Here is an 18,034-nt window from a genome sequence, read left to right as displayed (position 1 = left end):
CCCGCCTGCTCCCCAGAAAGGACCCCTACCTTCTGATGCTCCCGAATGGATCGGAAACTAGGAGACTTCATGTGATGACCCCAGCAGCCCAGCCAGTCATCGTTTCCTACAGAGGGCACATCGGGGAGTCAGTTCTGTTAGCAGCTCAGTCCTTGGGATGGAGAGGCTCAGAGGCCCCAGAAATACCACTGGGCCTGGGCACAGCTCCCAGACCCAGTTTTCTGAGAGTCGCCATGGAGCTGTCCTACACGAGGCTCTGGGGTCAGGAATAGAACGGCTCCTTGTCTTCTAATTTTGAGGAACAGGCTCCAGCCCAGAAGGAGTTCAGAGCTAGGTCTTCCTCTGAGGTTGGAAACTTCAGGACAGGGTCCCCACATATCAGGAGGTAACTAGGGCTCTCCTCCTACCTAAGACCATCTGTTGGGGCAAAGAACAGGCTTGCATTAAGGCAGGTGACTCACTTTTGCTGATTTTGAAGTGGGACCGTCCAATGGTCTGCTTGACAATGTTGGGGGTCACTGTGCTCATCTTCCACCGGAGCAGCTTCCTCTGCTCCCAGGGAAGTTTCTCCACTGGGGAAAAGGGATGGGGGTGAGGAAGAACACGAGTCAGGATGAGAAGAGGAAAAAGGTGGCACTGTTGCTCAATTTCACCTAGGTAGACAAGCCACTAAGTATTGTTCCAGGCCAAAGTTTCAAAGGAGAAGTCCTTTGTGGAGTAAGGGGGGCTGCACAGGGTTGAGGAACACAGAAAGGAGGGAGATTGCAAGGGAGAAGAAACAAGGCTAGAGGGCAAGAATGGGGCATGAGATTATGGGGCTGACAAGGGTCAGCTCAGGACAGACAAGGAAAAGTTCCCCATATCAGACTGGTGAACCAGGTGAGGTACCGAGCGCCAAAAAAAGCCACTCTGGAAAACCCTTGCTACCTTATTGCCACCTCCTCCTAACTTTGCTAGCATCCTTCTCCTGGGGGTACTTATGGACTTAGCCACTTGGCCAGGTTTACCTCTCTCATCCCGGGTGCCAAAATAGATGGTAGGGGGCACATTGGGAAAGAGACTGTAGATGAGAGCTGGTCGGACAACTTTCTCATTGGAAAGGGGTTTGGTCAGAATCTCTGCACAGCTCCTAGGATGAAAAACAGACACATGGTAGAGAAAGGGAAGTCCACAACCGTGGAGTGCTGTTACGATGACATATACTTTCTTTCGGGGTGCTGTCTTTATTAATTTTGAGAGAGTGAGAGAGTGCACAGGCAGAGGAGGGGCAGAGAGAGAGAGAGAGAGAGAGAGAGAGAGAATCCCAAGCAGACTCTGTGCTTGAGGCATGCAGCCCAATGCAGGTCTCGATCTCACCAACTGTGAGATCATGACCTGAGCCAAAATCAAGAGTCAGATGCTTAACCAACTGAGCCACCCAGGAGCCCTGGGGATGCTGTCTTTTAAATTGTGATTCTACAAAGACAAGTGCTCAGTAATTATTTTGCAAATAGTAATCCATAAAGTGCTAGGGCTAACCCATAAGCCACACTATTAAATGTCACCTAAAGACCAAATTTTCCAATACTTCCTTCTGTGATTCAGCTCCAAAATTTCTAGTGACAGGTCACAGGCAGGGGAAGCCCCTGAAGAGTGGCTCTGCAAGTGGGTAATGGGTCTGGGTGCGTGCAAGAGGAATATGCTACACAGAGACAAAGAAGAGAGAAAAAAATTGATAATAATTAAAAAGGAGGAAGAGCAGAAAAGACCTAAGAGGAACAGAGTTTTAAAAAGAAAAAGGAAAAAAAAAGCGAAAGAAAAGAGTGATACTTCTAGCACATTTTATATGTAGGTTAAATCTGAAGATACACAGATAATTAATGCTTTTCTCCATTTTGGGAATGATTTGTGGTATCAGATTTTTATGTAACAGTATGGTAACACAGGTCTGGGAATCTGGGGCAGTGGGCTGTTGAGTCCCTACTGTTGTTCCAACAGTGGCTAGCCAAGATAGCCAAGGCTATCTCAAGGGATCTCAAATAAATGAACACCTCAACTATGTATTGGGTACAAGCTGACACACGCAGACCATTTCTTTAAATAGCATTGGGGGTGGAAAAAATAGTTATTACTCTCTCTGCTGAGTTGGTATGATCCACAAACATTACTATTTAAGATTAACCTTTACATTCTAAACAGCCATTCTATCTGTTATTTTACAGCACACCAGAAATCGGCACTATACGTAAAACACTTTAGCGTTTTAAATTTTTTTTTTTTTCAACGTTTTTTATTTATTTTTGGGACAGAGAGAGACAGAGCATGAACGGGGGAGGGGCAGAGAGAGAGGGAGACACAGAATCGGAAACAGGCTCCAGGCTCCGAGCCATCAGCCCAGAGCCTGACGCGGGGCTCGAACTCACGGACCGCGAGATCGTGACCTGGCTGAAGTCGGACGCTTAACCGACTGCGCCACCCAGGCGCCCCCACTTCAGCGTTTTAAATCAAGAATTTTTAAAGAATGTTATTGGGTCACGTTAAATACTAATTCTCAAGGAAATAATGTCACTGAACTCAACTCTTAATTCCCCATTTCCAAAACAGTCTACTTGAAAGGCTTTGAATTTACTGAGTATCAGAATTTAGGATTGTTGAAAACCCAGGTGCCCCAACAAATAAACGTTTTTAAAATAAATAAATAATTTAAAAAATAGATGTATGTGATGGTTTACAGAAGCTTTATTCCCAATAGCCCAAACTGGAAATAACCCAAGTACAAATATCCTTCAGCAGGTAAATGTACTGTGGCATATCCTCACCATGGAACACTACTCAGCAATAAAAAGGAATGAACAACCTCGATGCATGCAACAACCTGGATAAATCTGCAGAGAATATGCGGAGTTAAAAAAAAAAAAAAAAAGCCCATCCCAAAAAGTTACATATGGCAATCATCTTATTTTTATGATACTCTTGATGAAATCAAGATGAAATCAACTTGTGAAAAAGTTATAGAACAAATTAGTGGTTGCCAAGCATTAAGGAGGAAACAGGCACAGGAGGGAGGGAGGTTTGGCTATTAGGGCAACAGGAGGGATTTCTGCAGTGATGGAAATACTTGTATCTTCACTAAGGTTAATATCTTGATTGTACTCTATGGTACTAGCTTTGCCAAATATTACCACTGGGGAAAACTGAGTAAAGAGTTCAGGGGATCTCTCTGTATTATTTCTTACAACTGCATGTGCATCTATTAATTGTCCCCAAATCAAAAGTTTAATTAAAAAAAAAAAAAGGTAGAAAATCTTTGTTAGCTGCCTCCTCAAGAGGCCTGGCTTCTGAGCTAGCAGTAAACTATGCCGCTGCAACAGTTACTTCTCTGTCCTCAATATTCACATCTGAAAAAAAAACCGGAGGGGTTCAGTAGGTTAAGCATCCGACTTCGGCTCAGGTTATGATCTCACACTTTGCGGGTTCGAGCCCCGTGTCGGGCTCTGTGCTGACAGCTCAGAGCCTGGAGCCTGCTTCAGATTCTGTGTCTCCCCCTTTCTGCTCCTCTCCTGCTTCCACTGTCTCTCCCTCTCTCAAAAATAAATAAACATTAAAAAGAGAGAGAGAGAGAGAGAGAGACACATACACACACTGGACTCTTAATGACCTCCAGCTCTAAAATTAAGTGATTCTTGGAGAGCCTGGGTGGCTCAATCAGTTAAGCATCCGTCTTCGGCTCAGGTCATGATCTTGCAGTTTGTGGGTTCGAGCCCCACATCAGGCTCTGTGCTGACAGCTCAAAGCCTGAAGCCTGCTTCCGATTGTGTCTTTCCCTTTCTGCTCCTCCCCCATTTGCAGTCTGCCTCTCTCTCTCAAAAATAAATACACGTTAAAAAAACAAATTAAAAAAAAATTTTTTTTTAACATGTACTCATTTTTTTTGAAAGAGAGAGCGAGCTAGCAAGTGAGCTCTCAGCACAGAGCCTGACGTGGGGCTCAAACTCACTAGCTGTGGATCATGACCTGAGCTGAAGTTGGATACTTAACCGACTGAGCCACCCGGGTGCCCCCCCAATTTTTTTTTTTTTAATTAAGTGATTCTTGTGGCACCTGAGTGGCTCAGTCAGTTGGGTGTCTGTCTCTTGATTACAGCTCAGGTCATGGTCTTGTAGTTTGTGGGATTGGGCCCCATGTTGGGCTCTACACTGAGAGTGCAAAGCCTGCTTGGGATTCTCTCTTTCTCCTCTCTCTGCTCTTCCCCCCACTCACGCTCTCTTGCTCTCAAAATAAATAAATGGACATTAAAAAAATATTAAATTAAGTGATTCTTCAAAAAAGAATATGAAACAGAAAAGGCAATAAACTAACTATTGCTAGGTAGAGAAACAGAGACAGCGTCTTCAATGACCTTTCTATGACTGTCAACTTTTCTATAAGATAAAATATATAAATCTCTCACAATTCAGAAAAAATGATTTTAGCTAGTCCCAAAGTATTTCTGATTTTAGTCATCCTTAAAATGCAAAGTGGTTTGGAATTCATCAACCTCCATGTGTTTGAAAATCTATGTTTTAAGCCTGTATAGATAAGAAGGTCTGTACATCTTGTAGAAGTTAAATTAACCAGTGAACAAATTATGAGCAAACTGTTTTTGTGAATTTTACAGTATATGATTCAGAAAGGTTAAGTAAAGGGCTGTGCAGCTGTCTCAAAGTAGGCCTGAAGACAAACCCAGGTCACCCTTAAGTACGGAAAAGGTGGGACTCCAAGTCAATTATCCTCCTCTTATGGAGAGCAGAGGTCCTCAAGTCAACATCCAGATGTGGCTTTGTTTTTCTGGAAGGAGGACCAGTTAGGCTTTGAGTAACACTAGACTCAGGGTTACCTAGGACAGGATTTCTATCCGTCTTCACAGAAAGTTCTAGTTCTGTGTCTTCTCTTTCCAAACAGTTCTCTCCCCTTGCTAGTTTGGGGCTTCAAAACTGGTGCTGGCGTTGCCACCATCGCACTCACAGAGCTGCAGCCTGCCTGGTCTGCACCAACCAAGGCATGGAAGGCTCCTTGTCTTCTTTGCTTCATTTGAGGCACAGCTGACACAGACAAAAGCAAGCTGAGTGTGGGCGCTCTGTACAGTAGGTATATGTTAGCCTTGACACGTGGCTTGATTTTCATTAAAATTAGCAGAGAAATTTTACACAAAAAACAAAACACCAACTGTCAATACTTGTATTTTGTTCCTTTTACATTTTCAGTAGAAGTTATTTTTCTAAAAAAATTTTTTTAATGTTTGTTTATTTTTGGGAGAGAGAGAGAGAGTGCATGAGCAGGGGAGGGGCAGAGAGAGCGGAAGACAGAATCCGGAGCAGACTCAGGCTCTGAACTGTCAGCGCAGTGCCGGATGCGGGACTCGAACTCCTGAACTGCAAGATCACAACCCGAGGCGAAGTCAGACGCTTAACCAGCTGAGCCACCCAGGCGCCCCAGAAGTTATTTTTAAAAAGAAAAACACTCTAGGGGCGCCTGGGTGGCTCGATCAGTTAAGTGTCCGACTTTGGCTAAGGTCACAATCTTCCATTTAGTGAGTTCGAGCCCTGCACTGGGCTCTGTGTTGACAGAGCCTGGAGCCTGCTTTGGATTGTGTCTCCCTCTTTCTCTGCCCCTCCCCCTCTCGCACTCTGTCTCTCTCAAAAATAAACATTAAAAAAAAAAAAGAAATTAGTACTTTGGGGCGGGGGGGGGTCTTTATAATATTTTTTAAATAATATTTAATAAAACAATGTAATAAGGCAAAGTTTTAAGTGGTGAGGGGAACAAGTAAGGTTATGTTGAAGGTGTTAACTTTCTACCCAGAAAGGCAGCATATGTGACCCTTCAGCAAGTCCTTGAAAGACCTTCAGCAGAATGACTGCCCTCATTTATAATAACTTCCTCACAGTCCTGCGTTCCTTCCTTCCCCTGGGTTCCCCATCTCAGTTACGCAGCATCCTCCAACAACCTGTTTTGTAAAAGAAGAGCCTACATGAAGAGACTGACTTTTTGGTTCCCTGGTTAGACATGGATATTTCTCAGACTCTACCAAGGGTAGTCAATAAAATAACCTAGATTTAAGCTAGAAGATTTTTTTCCTTTTGGGGGGGAAAGAGAGCATGCGCATATGCAAGTGGGGGAGGGGCAGAGGGAGAAAGAGAATCTTAAGCAGGCTCCATGAGCCAAACTTGGGGCTTGATCCCACGACCATCAGATCATGACCTGAGCTGAAATCAAGAGTCAGACACTTGACTAAGACACCCAGGTAGCCCAATTTTCTAAGCACTTCTTGAAATCATTTTTTTACTTGAACAATTTCTTGGAAATTAAGACCAAACTGTAGGCTAAGAAACATGGTACTATTTTTAAGCCTAAATGATACAATATGCTTCTGGTCCTTGTTTGAAAACTAAAATCGCAAATGTAAAACTCTGGTAAAAATGAGTTACAGTTAACGGGGCCATTAATGACGTAGGTAATTAATCTCCTTATAATCTTAAAGAGACAGCAAATGAGCCTCTGCCAATGATCAACATAATACTCACCTAGAGATCACTGCTACCGACTCGCTGGTGGAGACAGCACTGAATGAGGAGCACTCTGAGTCTCCTGGGGGGGGGGGGCAAAGAGAGAAGTTCCACTAGGAGAGGCTGCTACACAAACTCACCAAGCCTAGGCAGCTCTTCCTTGGACACGTTGGCTCAGCCTTCCCGCAGAGCCACGAACACCACCCTGCTGCCTTGCACGGCCTTTTGTGAGCTGGGCAGCAGCACAGAGAAAGCAAGACTGGTGGGATGGGAGGGCTAGGAAACCCATTCCCCAGAAGCCACTACAACCCTTAGACCCACGAAGCAAATGATTACTGTAGGTGATAAAGGGAGTCAAGGAGCCAGCATACAGCTGTCAGCCCCCTTCCCTTGCAGGTGGTGACCACTTCCCAGTGGGAGGTAAGAGGGTCCTTTACCCTCCTCTTCTTCATTCTCATCATGGCTGCAGCAGTCTTCCAAACCATCTACCAGCTCTTCTTCTAGATCTTCAGCCTCACCCAGGTCTACCTGGAGGTGTGTAGCTGAACTGTAAGAAAGAATCATGCCCCAGCCCAGTCAGTAAGACAGGTCACAGTTAGATCCTCATTCCTTGATCATGTCCCAGTGTTTCTCTCCACTCACCAACCTGCTGTCTCTTGCTCATTTCTCTTGCCCTCAGAGCTTAGGTCTAGCCACAGTTCCTCAAGCCCACAGCCCCTGTGGTGTAGACAGCTACCCTGTCTCCTATCTTCTCTGAAGTCCCTCATAGCACGTAAGTACACAATTCTGCACACAAAAACACCATCAACGAATGCCTGGTGACTGACTTCAAAGGTCGCTAGGCTTCTGGGAATTCAGAACAAGGATTTGGTAGACCAAGATTCCAGAGAGGTAACAAAGCACAAGAGAAGAAGCCAAGCATGTGTATACCCTAACTCTAAAATGGCTGCATTGGGGCGCATGGGTGGCTCAGCTGGTTGAGCGTCTGACTTCGGCTCAGGTCATGATCTCACGGTTTGTGAGTTCGAGCCCCACATCAGGCTATGTGCTGAGAGCTCAGAGCCTGGAGCCTGTTTCTGATTCTGTGTCTCCCTCTCTCTCTGTCCCTCCCCCACACATGCTCTGTCTCTCTCTGTCTCAGAAATAAACAAACATTAAAAAAAATTTTTTTTAATGGCTATCATACCAGGAATGACAAAGAGCCTGATCTGGTTTGGAATTAAGTAGAAAAGTCACAGGCCCCAACACAAGATGTTTGGTATTATTCTCCCTGGTTTTAATCTAAAACAAACGCTTCCTCTGAAGGACCAGAGAGTAAATCTTTTCAGTTTTGTGGGCCATACAGTTTGTTGCAACTACTCAAACCTACCATTGTAACAGGAAAGCAGCCATACACAGCAGTTAATGAATGGGGAAGGCTGTGTTCCAATAAAGCTTTATTTATAAAAGCAGACAGTGGGCAAGATTTGGCGCACCTACTGGTCTAGTTTGCCAACCTCTGCCCTAAAGTGAAAACCAAAATTCTGGGGCAGCCAAAAAATAAAACCACCTTCAAAGACATAAGGTCAGTGTCATTAAATTATGCTGTATACATTCTCCTGCTCTAAATCAATCAAAAACGTCCCCCAACTTACCCGATATCCCTAGCAGGTGAGTCCAGCTCCCTGGCTTCCTTAGGCCCCTCCGTCCCAAGCTGGCCCAGATGGATGGAAGAGAGACGGGTGGCCACATCAGCTACGCCAAGGGGCTGAGAGGGAGAAGGCAGAATGGGAGTTTTGTCTTCTCCCAGTGGTGGGGAGTCGATCGTAGACCCACAGGCAGGGCTGTGGCTGAGCGCATTGGCATGTGAGGCAAGGAGGTGAATGCTGATGCGTTTGGTACAGAAGACTGTGCTGTCCAACTCCAACGTGTCCCGGGCTCTAGGGAGGATCCTGCTGTTTGCTCCAGCATCCTCCTGAGGGAACTGCTGGCCTACTGAGGGAGGTTTCCACAGCCTGTTCTTGTTGAGGAGATCGCACTGCAAGCTGGAGTTCATGAAACAAGACTGTTCAAACCGGCAGCCTTGCCTTGGCTTCTTCTCAAAGCCTCTTGCAGTCAACTTCCTCACGGCCTCAGTGAACCGAACCTCCTTAGTCAGAGCCTGAGAAACAAAGTCGCCATCCAGGCCACAGGGATGTGGCTCTGCTCTTGTGGTTAAGTTACTCCGGTTATACTGGGGAGAGGCAACACTGGTGGTGGACATGTCTAAGGAGCTGGGGGCAGACAGGGTGCTAGAGGCAGGGGCATCATCTAGGACAGTGCCGGTACTCTTGGGGACCTTGTGTTCAATAGGCTGCACTGCACAGTCTCCAGTACCCCCCGAATGATGCCAGGAGACAAGATGGATCTTGGGTGAGGATACTGGCTTCAGGCCCTCTGTGGCCTGCGATAAAGGCACTTTAGTGCTATTTGGCCGCATGAAGGAGTTGTTATTCAGCGTGGGCTTGGAGGGGGAGGAGGGGGAGGACGGGGAGGACGGGGAGGACGGGGAGGAGGGGGAGGAGGGGGAGGGGGAGGAGAATGGAGAAGGGATCTTCCCTGAGATGGCAGAGGCCAGGCTCTTCCCCGAAGGATTGTCCCCAGCCGCTCCCAGTGAGAGGTATGGATCTGTAGATGAGGATGCCATGGGCTGAGCCATGGGGGAGACTGTGTAAGAAGGGGCCTTGTTGGCAGTGAGTCTGACAGGGAGGCTCTTCTGAGGGAGAGAAAAAGGTGTTTTTCCGGGCAGGCTCGAGCGCAAGCAGAAAGACTCCAGTTGCTGGTACGGTTTGTGCCTGCAGCCGGAGCGGCGGTACAGGAGGGTGCCGCCGAACAGGTCTGGGAGGGTGTGCAGGTAACAGGAGGTGCTGTGGCCTGCAATGACGGCCGTGCGCCCTGAGCTACATAAAGTGCTGGGGCAAAAGAAGTATGCTGGCGGGGGTGGGACCCCCAAGAGGCCTGGGCCCAACCCTGCTGAAAGTGTCCCCACGTGCTTCCTCTCCAGTTTCCAGATTGGCTTCACCTGCTGATGGGCCTGAGCCCAGGCTTTGCCCTCGGAGGGTTTCTCCGGTGGCGGGGCGGGCACTGTGCCCGAGGGGCCACTCTGCTTGAAGCTGTTTCTCTGGCGGAGGCCAATGCTGTAGTGCTCTGTTCCTGCTGAGGCCATGAGGGGCCCACATCATGGCCACGTGGCCTCATGGCCCAACTCGGAAAAGGTGCCACACACCTCCAGTAGTAGTGGCTGCATCCTTGAAGTCCGTCAGCCTGAAGGGGAGAGAAGCCATAGGGAACGTCACAGTCCCAGAAGGACAGACCCCGGGCAACAGAGCCCCCCTTCGGTTCTTCCTGGGCACCCGGCCGTGGCTGTCATTTAGAACCCTGAGAGAAGAGCACGAGAGTCCTAGGGTGCTTCCAGTGGTCTTCCTGCTACCCTCATGCAATCAAAGCCGGCTTCATCAAGGACACGGACTTTAAGACTCCACCAGTGAGTCTGCTCACGTGTTCCCACACCCTCAGGGAGATCTTTCCTCTCTCTCCAAAGCAAAATACATCTCTCTGTGTCACCATCCACTTCACTGAGTGGCTTCCTTCCCTCGCCTAACCCCCAGTGTGGCAAGGAATAAGGCAAGTCTGGGGGTGGCAGAGAAACCAGCCAGTATCTTCCTCTTCACCAACCAATTCTGAAAGATCAAAGGTCACTTGAGAAACAGATTTTACATCTAGGAGTCCCTGACCAACGTTCAGTCACCCCTGGCGTGGCCTGCATTTTATAGTTAAGTGTGACAAGTTGAGATATAAGCAGAGAATTCCCGGGCTGACCTCTGCAGTTCGCTCAGAAGCTGAGACAGTGATTTCATCTCTTCAAGCGTCTTGCCAACTATATAGACTTAAATCCCATGCCAGCTGTTGGTGGGAAAAAGTAGAAACAAAATGGAACTGGACACCAACGGTATTTTTACTTCAAGTGACCTCATTTCCAGCAGCCACAGTGGGACAGGAGAGTTCAGGGGGCAGAATATAGAGGAAGAAGTAGGAGAGCTTTCCTTACATCAAACCCCAGGAATCAGTTGGGGATTGATCTCAGGGAGGGAGGGCCTGTCTCAGACGTTCCCTCATTCAATGTTTCCTCTAAGGCAAAACCTCTGAACCAGCCAGTAATTCTCAGTTCCAAACAGTCTGTTAAGCATGGTCACTTACTTTCTAAATCAAAGTCACAAAATAATCTCCAATTTTCACAAATGACAGCATCCAAAGGGGAAAAAAATAAGACCCTTCTATAAGAAGTCATTCATCTGGGATAATTCTGAATGGAATCCTGGCATCCTTACCAAGGAAGTGTTTTTGCAATGGCAAGAGGGAAAGAATTAGCAGAGAATTTTTTGGCTCAAGTTACTTCTAAAACACAAACTTCAACGGGGAGAGGTCCTTGTATTTTGATAAGAGACTAATGGCCAAGGAAGACCCACTATTCCTATCTACATCTATAGGAACTGTTGGTGTTGTCTAACAACAGAAAGCCTGCAGAAGCCACATGACATCGCCCTCTTTTCCTGCAAAGGCTGACCTATGTGAATTCTTTCTCAAGGAGAGAGAGTACAAAAACCACAACTCATTACCGCCAACATTCAAAATGGCAGTGGGCTAAAAACAGCCTAAGTTCTAAAACTAGATTTTGATGCCAGTAGCCTCATATTAAGGAGACAGAAAATGGACCTCCACCAAGTCCAAACTATGGAAATACTGCCGGGGACAATCACACAGTATGCACTTATGGTACAGAAGCAGACACGAGGGAATATCAAAGCCTGCTGTGGACTTTACAAGACCACACACGTGTGCGTTGTGTACACTCAACAGATTCACAGTCCCAACTCACGTAGTCCTCACGTCTTGCCCTACCAATGCGACCCGACAGACACACCAAAGTGACTGGAGAAAAGGGCTAAGGAAATGAAATGTCACTGGTATGCCTGAAAAATGCCCCACTTGTGGCTCCTCGTGGGCACTGCACTATCTCAGACCTTCACGGCTTTGCAAGTGCCACTCCCTGGAGCCTTTTCCTTCTTTTCACCAGACTGAAAAGTAATCAGCTCGAATACCCCCTTCTCCTGGGAGCCTTCCTGGACTCTCCGCTTTGCAAAGGATGCCTCATCTGTGTGCATGCCACCGTCACTGTTTCTATTATGCTGAACTTTAATGACGGTCTACTGGACCACTCATCTGACCAGAAGCGACAAGTATGTTTTCCTTTAGCCCATGTCCTCAGTTGTGTCTGGAACATAGTTAAGTGCTCAATATTCTGCTGAATGAATGAATACACTGAAAAAGTTCAGTAAATGAAGGGGAACACGCTAGCAGTGATGAAGACTAATTTGGGCATCTAACAAATGCCAGGTAGTGTGCTAGGCATTTTACCTCTATTATCTTATTTAATCCTCACAAAAACCTTATATTCAATTTACTGGTGATGAATCTGAAAATCAGAAAAGCTAAGTAACTCTTCTATAATTAAACAACCGATAATGAGTGGTGCCTAGATTAAAACTAGAGTTTGTCTGACTCTAAATGGCTCTTAAACAGGAATGAAACACACACTCATTCCCTGTCCCCTCAATTATCCTTAAGCTTCAGGTTCAAGAGAAAACCCAGGTTGGAAACACTCTCCCACCGTTTATATTGAGTCCGTTCGTGGACGAAGCTTGTAAAAGCATGTGCTCGTCTCAGAACCGCGGCCAATCCCACTTTCCCCCTGTAGCCATGGATGCCCACTGCCTGCTGCCTCAGGGCTGGGTGAAGAGAACCCTTCTTCCTCCCTTCTGCCCACACCACGCAATGTTTGCCTCTCTGCATCGTGTCACATGAATCCTCAGTGCCAGGAATACTGAACCAAGTGGCCTGGCATCTGGCTGACTTGACTTCGAATCCGAATGAGGAAGAAGGAGCAAAGAATATACTTCTGCCCTCTTCAGAGGCTGCGGGTGGCCTGCTCCCAGGCACAGTGTGAAGCAGGCCAGCTGGGCATGCGCCAGAGTAAAGTGGGTTCTCCTCTAACAGGATTCCAGATCTCCTATGTCTTTGCAATGGCTGTTTCCCACTCCTTGTTTCCTCTCGTAGTCCCCATGATGTGTAGGATGGCAACTTAGAAATGAGCCACCTGTCTTTGTAAGGACACATTATCCGGACACAGGGGTCAAACAGATGAGAAGATGGTTCCGCACATCCCTTTCTGGGAAACAGCTCCAGAGCTAGTAAGAGATAACCAGGGTTGGCGAAGATGACGGTGTCAGGAACTGCCAAGCAAAACCGATCTGGCATGTCAGATAACCTACACAGAGTAGCTTCAAGAACATGAAGTAAACAGTATCACTCATAACAGTACCACATACAAATGTTCTGACCTGGTATCATAGTTTTTGGTTCAGAAGTAGTGTCTGGTTTAGACCAGGAAATAATGGTTGCTAAAAGCAACCTTCTTTCTCTTTAGAGATCATTAATGAAATCAAAACCCCATGTGATGGGGAATAGAGACCTAGCTAGAAAATTCAGGCAACCTGGGTCCCAGGGATCTTTGACTCCTGGCCATGGGTCACCTTTTCCATATGCTACCCTCAGTAGCACTGCCACTCTAGTACCAAAGAATGACTTCATCTGACTATAGGAATGAGAAGTGACAAACTTTAAAAAACCTTCCAGGGGCTTCAGGGTAGCTCAGTCAGTTAAATGGCCAACTTTAGCTCAGGTCATGATATCGCAGTTTGTGAGTTTAAGTCCCGCATTAGGCTCTGTGCTGACGGCTCCTGGAGCCTGGTTCAGATTCTGTGTCTCCCTCTCTCTCTGCTCCTTCTCCACTCTGTCTCTCAAAATAAATAAACATAAAACAAACAAAAAATAGAAAAACGCCTTTGAAGGCTTAAATATAAGTACAGGAAGTAAGGGGCTCCTGGGTGGCTCAGTCGGTTGAGCGTCCGACTTCGGCTCAGGTCATGGATCTCGTGGCTCATGAGTTCAAGCCCTGCGTCGGGCTCTGTGCTGACAGCTCAGAGCCTGGAGCCTGCTTCGGATTCTGTGTCTCCCTCTCTCTCTCTGCCCCTCCCCTGCTTGTTCTCTCTCTCCCTCTCTCTCAAAAATAAATAAAAACATTAAAAAAAAAAAGTAGAGGAAGTGAGGAAATAGTTTCAAAATCTAACACATTGCAATAGTGGTTTCTGCCATAAAGTCAAAGCCTAGATGGACAAATAGTGTCTGGTACCCAGACCCCAGAGAAAGTATATACTCAGAAGGCCATTTTCCCACGAGGTCATAAAACCTGTCCCTTGTAGTATACCCTGGGCTCCTGACACAATGTACACCACCCACCCCGCCCCAACTCCCTCAGATTCCTAAGCACACTGTGATGATACACACTGGTGTGTCTATGTGTGTCTTTAGAATCTCAGAAACAGGCTGCCCATCTCCCAGGAAACGTTATAGGATGAGACATCGAAGGCAAGAATAAGAAGGAAAGGTATTTATACACGTAGGAAGCCTCACAAAGGCTACTGATGAAAGCCTTGTTTCAAAAACGCCCAACTGGTGGCGCCTGGGTGGCTCAGTCGGCTAAGCATCCGACTCTTGCTTTCGGCTCAGGTCATGATCTCACAGTTCCTGAGATGAAACCCCCCCCCCACCCCCCCCCCAGCATCAGAGCCTGCTTGGGATTCTCTCTCCCTCTCTCTCTGTCCCTCGTGTGCTCTCGTGTGTGTGCTCTCTCTCAGAATAAACAAACATTAAAAGAAAAAGAGTCTGTTTCTACAACAACAACAAAACACAAGAACACCCAACCCAAGCAAGTCTAAACTTAGAGTAATTGGTGATTATATAAATTAAAAGGATTCACAAGTCCCATTATTTTCATTCAATTTACATACATTTTTTTAGCCACATATATATCCACTACTTAAAGACAAGTAAAGGCACTCATACTTACTCTCTCTCAAGGGTCCGCCATTAGTTGACCCTCCAACCAAGAGCTTGTGAGGAACTTACTTTAGGAACCAATAAACTGACCTCATCTGTTAGATTTTGAACAATCTAACACATTTCACAGAGCTACTAATCTTACACCTTTCTTGCTCCTACAGATTATCCCTGGGGAAGAGGAGAACTCAAGGGGTGAACAGGGGATATAAACACTATGCTATTGCCAGAAGCGTTCAAGTTTAGAAGCAAACAAGCCTGTTTCTGATTAAGTTGCTCAGTCAAGATCCAAACAGGAACACGCCCAGCTGAAAAGAAAGGTTAGTTTAGGGCAGATCAGCTGAGGAGCGTGTTCTTGGGAATAAAAGCCCCTTTGAAACAGCTCTCAGGACATTTGAATGTGTTTAAGCAAAAACAAAGGGCTGGAAGAATATACACTAAACTATCATGGTAAGTATCTTGGGGAGAAGAGTGGAATGAAGGATGGGGCAAGGGAGGGGAAGGGAGGGGGACATTTTTCCAGTTTACTTCATGGGCATCTGTATTGTCTAATCCTTCAAAACAACAACAACCAACCACATGTTACTTGTGGGAAGTATTCCAAGAGTCTCCAGGGCACTATGATCCCTCACAGACATGCTGGGTCAGCAGTTACCATCCCTTCATAACTCACATCAAACAGAGCTCTGATGAATAGTGAATTCACACAACTGGAATGTTTGAGAAAAGACAAGAGAAGAAGTATCATAACCCCCACTGGGTAGCAGTGAGATCAAATTGGAAAATTCACATAAAGCACAGTCCACACTAAACATTCAAGGGGTGGGTGGCAGTTATCATGCTCATTACTGGCACCGTATGGTCAAACCTTCTTCCCTCAGCTCTTTTCTCAAGTATCAATGAAGGGGGGGGGGGGGGGGGGGGGAGGGGTCGGAAGGGGGAAACACACATGGAGAAGGCAGCACAACAAGTATTCCGTTGCAAAATTTCAGCTAGTACAAATAATGTTTGTATAAAAAGACATAGTAGTCTGGTCATTTGGGAAACTTCTGTGCAATTTATTATATTACTGGTAACTAGGTTCTTCACCTGCAGGTGTGACTTGGCACTAAAAAACAATTGAAAAGTGCTTTTGTCGGGGGGGGGGGGGGGGGGAAGGGCGGTGCCTGGGTGGCTCAGCCAGTTAAGCTTCTGACTCTCGATTTTGTCTCTGGTCATGATCTCATAGTTCGTGAGTTTGACCCGTGTCGGACTCCACACTCAGTGTGGAGCCTGCTTAGGATTCTCTCTCTCCTCTCTCTCTCAAAATAAATAAATAAGCTTAAAAAAAAAAAAAATGCTTTGGGATATACCCTTACAGTTTTTATATAACTAGATGGTTGGGATTTCTGAAAACACTGGGTGAAGAGTTAAAAAGTGATTGATCACTACATACCATTTGTCAATAAAAAGAACAAAGGAACTAGAGCTCCTTGGAAAATAGTTGGGACAGGAAAAGCATCAGATGAGCCCAGACTATCTCTTATGCTGCAAAAACTAAGGAAACATTCAAAATTTGATAGAGGCATCGTAAGATCACAGAAACAGCTCATATCACACTTAATAGTAAAACACTAGATGCTTTCCCTCTAAGATTGAGAATAAGACAAGGATGTCTACTTTCCTCATTTCTAGTCAACACTGCATTGGAAATTCTAACCAGTGCAATAAGGCAAGAAAAAAAAATTAAGCGTACGTAGATTGCAAAGGAAGAAATAAAACTATACTTATTTGCAGGAGACATAATCTTGTACATTGAAAATGCTAAGAAATCTACAAAAAAAAACTTCTAAATAAGCAAATTTAGTAAGATAATAGGATACAAGATCAAATATAACAATTGATTTACTTCTATATACTAACAAGAAAAAATGAAATAAAAGAAACACATCCATTCACAATAGCATTAGAAAAAATAAAATCCTTAAGAATAAACTTAACAACAGGTGCCTGGGTGGCTCACTCAGTTAAGCATCCAGCTCTTGGTTTCGGTTCAGGTCACGATCTCAGTCATGAGATCCAGCCCCACATTGTGCTCTGTGCTGAACGTGGAGCATGCTTGGTATTCACTCTCCCTCTCTCTCTGCCCCTCCCCAACTTGTGCATGCACATGTGTGTGCTCTCTCTCTCAACATAAATGAATATTAAAAAAAATAATAATAAACTTAGGACACCTGGGTGGCTCAGTCAGTTAAATGTCCGACTTCAGCTCAGGTCTTAAGCTCACAGTTCATGAGTTCTGGCCCACGTCAGACTCTGTGCTGACAGCTCAGAGCCTGAGCCTGTTTCGGATTCTTTGTCTCCCTCTTTCTCTGCCCCTCCCCTGCTCATGGTGTCTCTCTCCCTCTCAAAAATAAACATTAAAAAAAAAATTTTTTTTAAATAAACTTAACAAAAGAAGTACATTGAAAACTACAAAACACTGCCAAGAGATATTTAAAATTAAATAAATGGAGACATATAACATGTTCATAAACTGGAAGACTCAGCATTGTTAAGATGGCGATTCTTCCCAAACTGATCTATGGAGTAAACGCAATTCCTATCAAAATCCCAGCAGGCTTTCCTGGAGAAACTGACAAGCTGATCCTAAAATTTATACAGAAATGAAAAAGACCCAGAACAGCCAAAAACAATTAAAAGAGGGGAAAAAAAAAAAGTTGAACTTACACTACCTGATTTAGAAACTTAGTATAAAATTACAGTAATCAAGGCAATGTAAGTATTGGCATAATAAACATACAGATGAACGGAACCAAACAGAGTCCAGACATAAACCCTTACATTTACGGTCAATTAATTTTCAATAAGGTTGCCTATGCAACTTAATGAGGAAAAGGATAATCTTTAACAAATGACTTTGGAACAGTGGGTATCCATGTACAAAACATGAACTCAGACTCTTACTTTAGACCATAATTGACTCAAAATGGATCATAGAGCTAAATGTAAGAACCAAAACTATAACACTTCTGGTAAAAAAAAACAAGAGAAAATGTTTATGACCTTGGGCAAGGCAAAGATTTATTAGATATGATACAAAAATCGTGACTGAAAAATTTTAAAGGAAAGTATGGTTAACAGTCCAGCTGTTAGCTGGATTATATCATAATTAAGAACTTAGAAAGGGGCACCTGGGTGGCTCAGTTAAGTGTCCAACTCTTGGTTTTGACTCAGGTCATGATCTCACAATTTGTGAGATCGAGCCCCATGTTGGGCTGTGTGCTGACAGCACAGAGCCTGCCTGGGATTCTCTCTCTCCCTTTCTCGGTCACCCACACTCTCTCTCAAAATAAACACATAAAGTTAAAAAAAAAAAAAAAAAAGCTACACACACATATATAAAAAAAAGAACTTAGAAAAACACTACTGAGAGAATGAAAAATAAAAATCTATGAACAGGGAGGAAATAGCTGCAATTATAAAGGACTTGTATTCAGAATATACTAAGAATTCTCACAAGATGAAGGGCACCTGGGTGGCTCAGTTGGTTAAGC

The 18,034-nt window shown here is 45.2% G+C and overlaps 1 protein-coding gene across 2 annotated transcripts in view; it reads right to left on the bottom strand.

Moving 5' to 3' along the window:
• The window catches only part of TTLL4 (tubulin tyrosine ligase like 4), a 37,138-nt gene that overhangs the window by 8,684 nt on the left and 10,420 nt on the right, over positions 1–18,034 (bottom strand). For both annotated transcript variants that reach the window (XM_042950178.1, XM_042950179.1), the window contains exons 2-7: positions 8,159–9,806; positions 6,962–7,071; positions 6,543–6,606; positions 1,008–1,129; positions 462–572; positions 30–106 (exon numbers count right to left, since the gene is read on the bottom strand). In XM_042950178.1, coding sequence (XP_042806112.1) covers positions 30–106; positions 462–572; positions 1,008–1,129; positions 6,543–6,606; positions 6,962–7,071; positions 8,159–9,708 — 2,034 coding nt within the window. In that variant the 5' untranslated portion in view covers positions 9,709–9,806. The remainder of the gene's footprint in view (positions 1–29; positions 107–461; positions 573–1,007; positions 1,130–6,542; positions 6,607–6,961; positions 7,072–8,158; positions 9,807–18,034) is intronic.

The sequence above is a fragment of the Panthera leo genome, chromosome C1, assembly GCF_018350215.1.
Source record: "Panthera leo isolate Ple1 chromosome C1, P.leo_Ple1_pat1.1, whole genome shotgun sequence".
Classification (NCBI taxonomy): Eukaryota; Metazoa; Chordata; class Mammalia; order Carnivora; family Felidae; genus Panthera; species Panthera leo.
The sequence above is the reverse complement of the archived record's forward strand: the minus strand, read 5'-3'. Positions and strand labels throughout refer to the sequence as shown.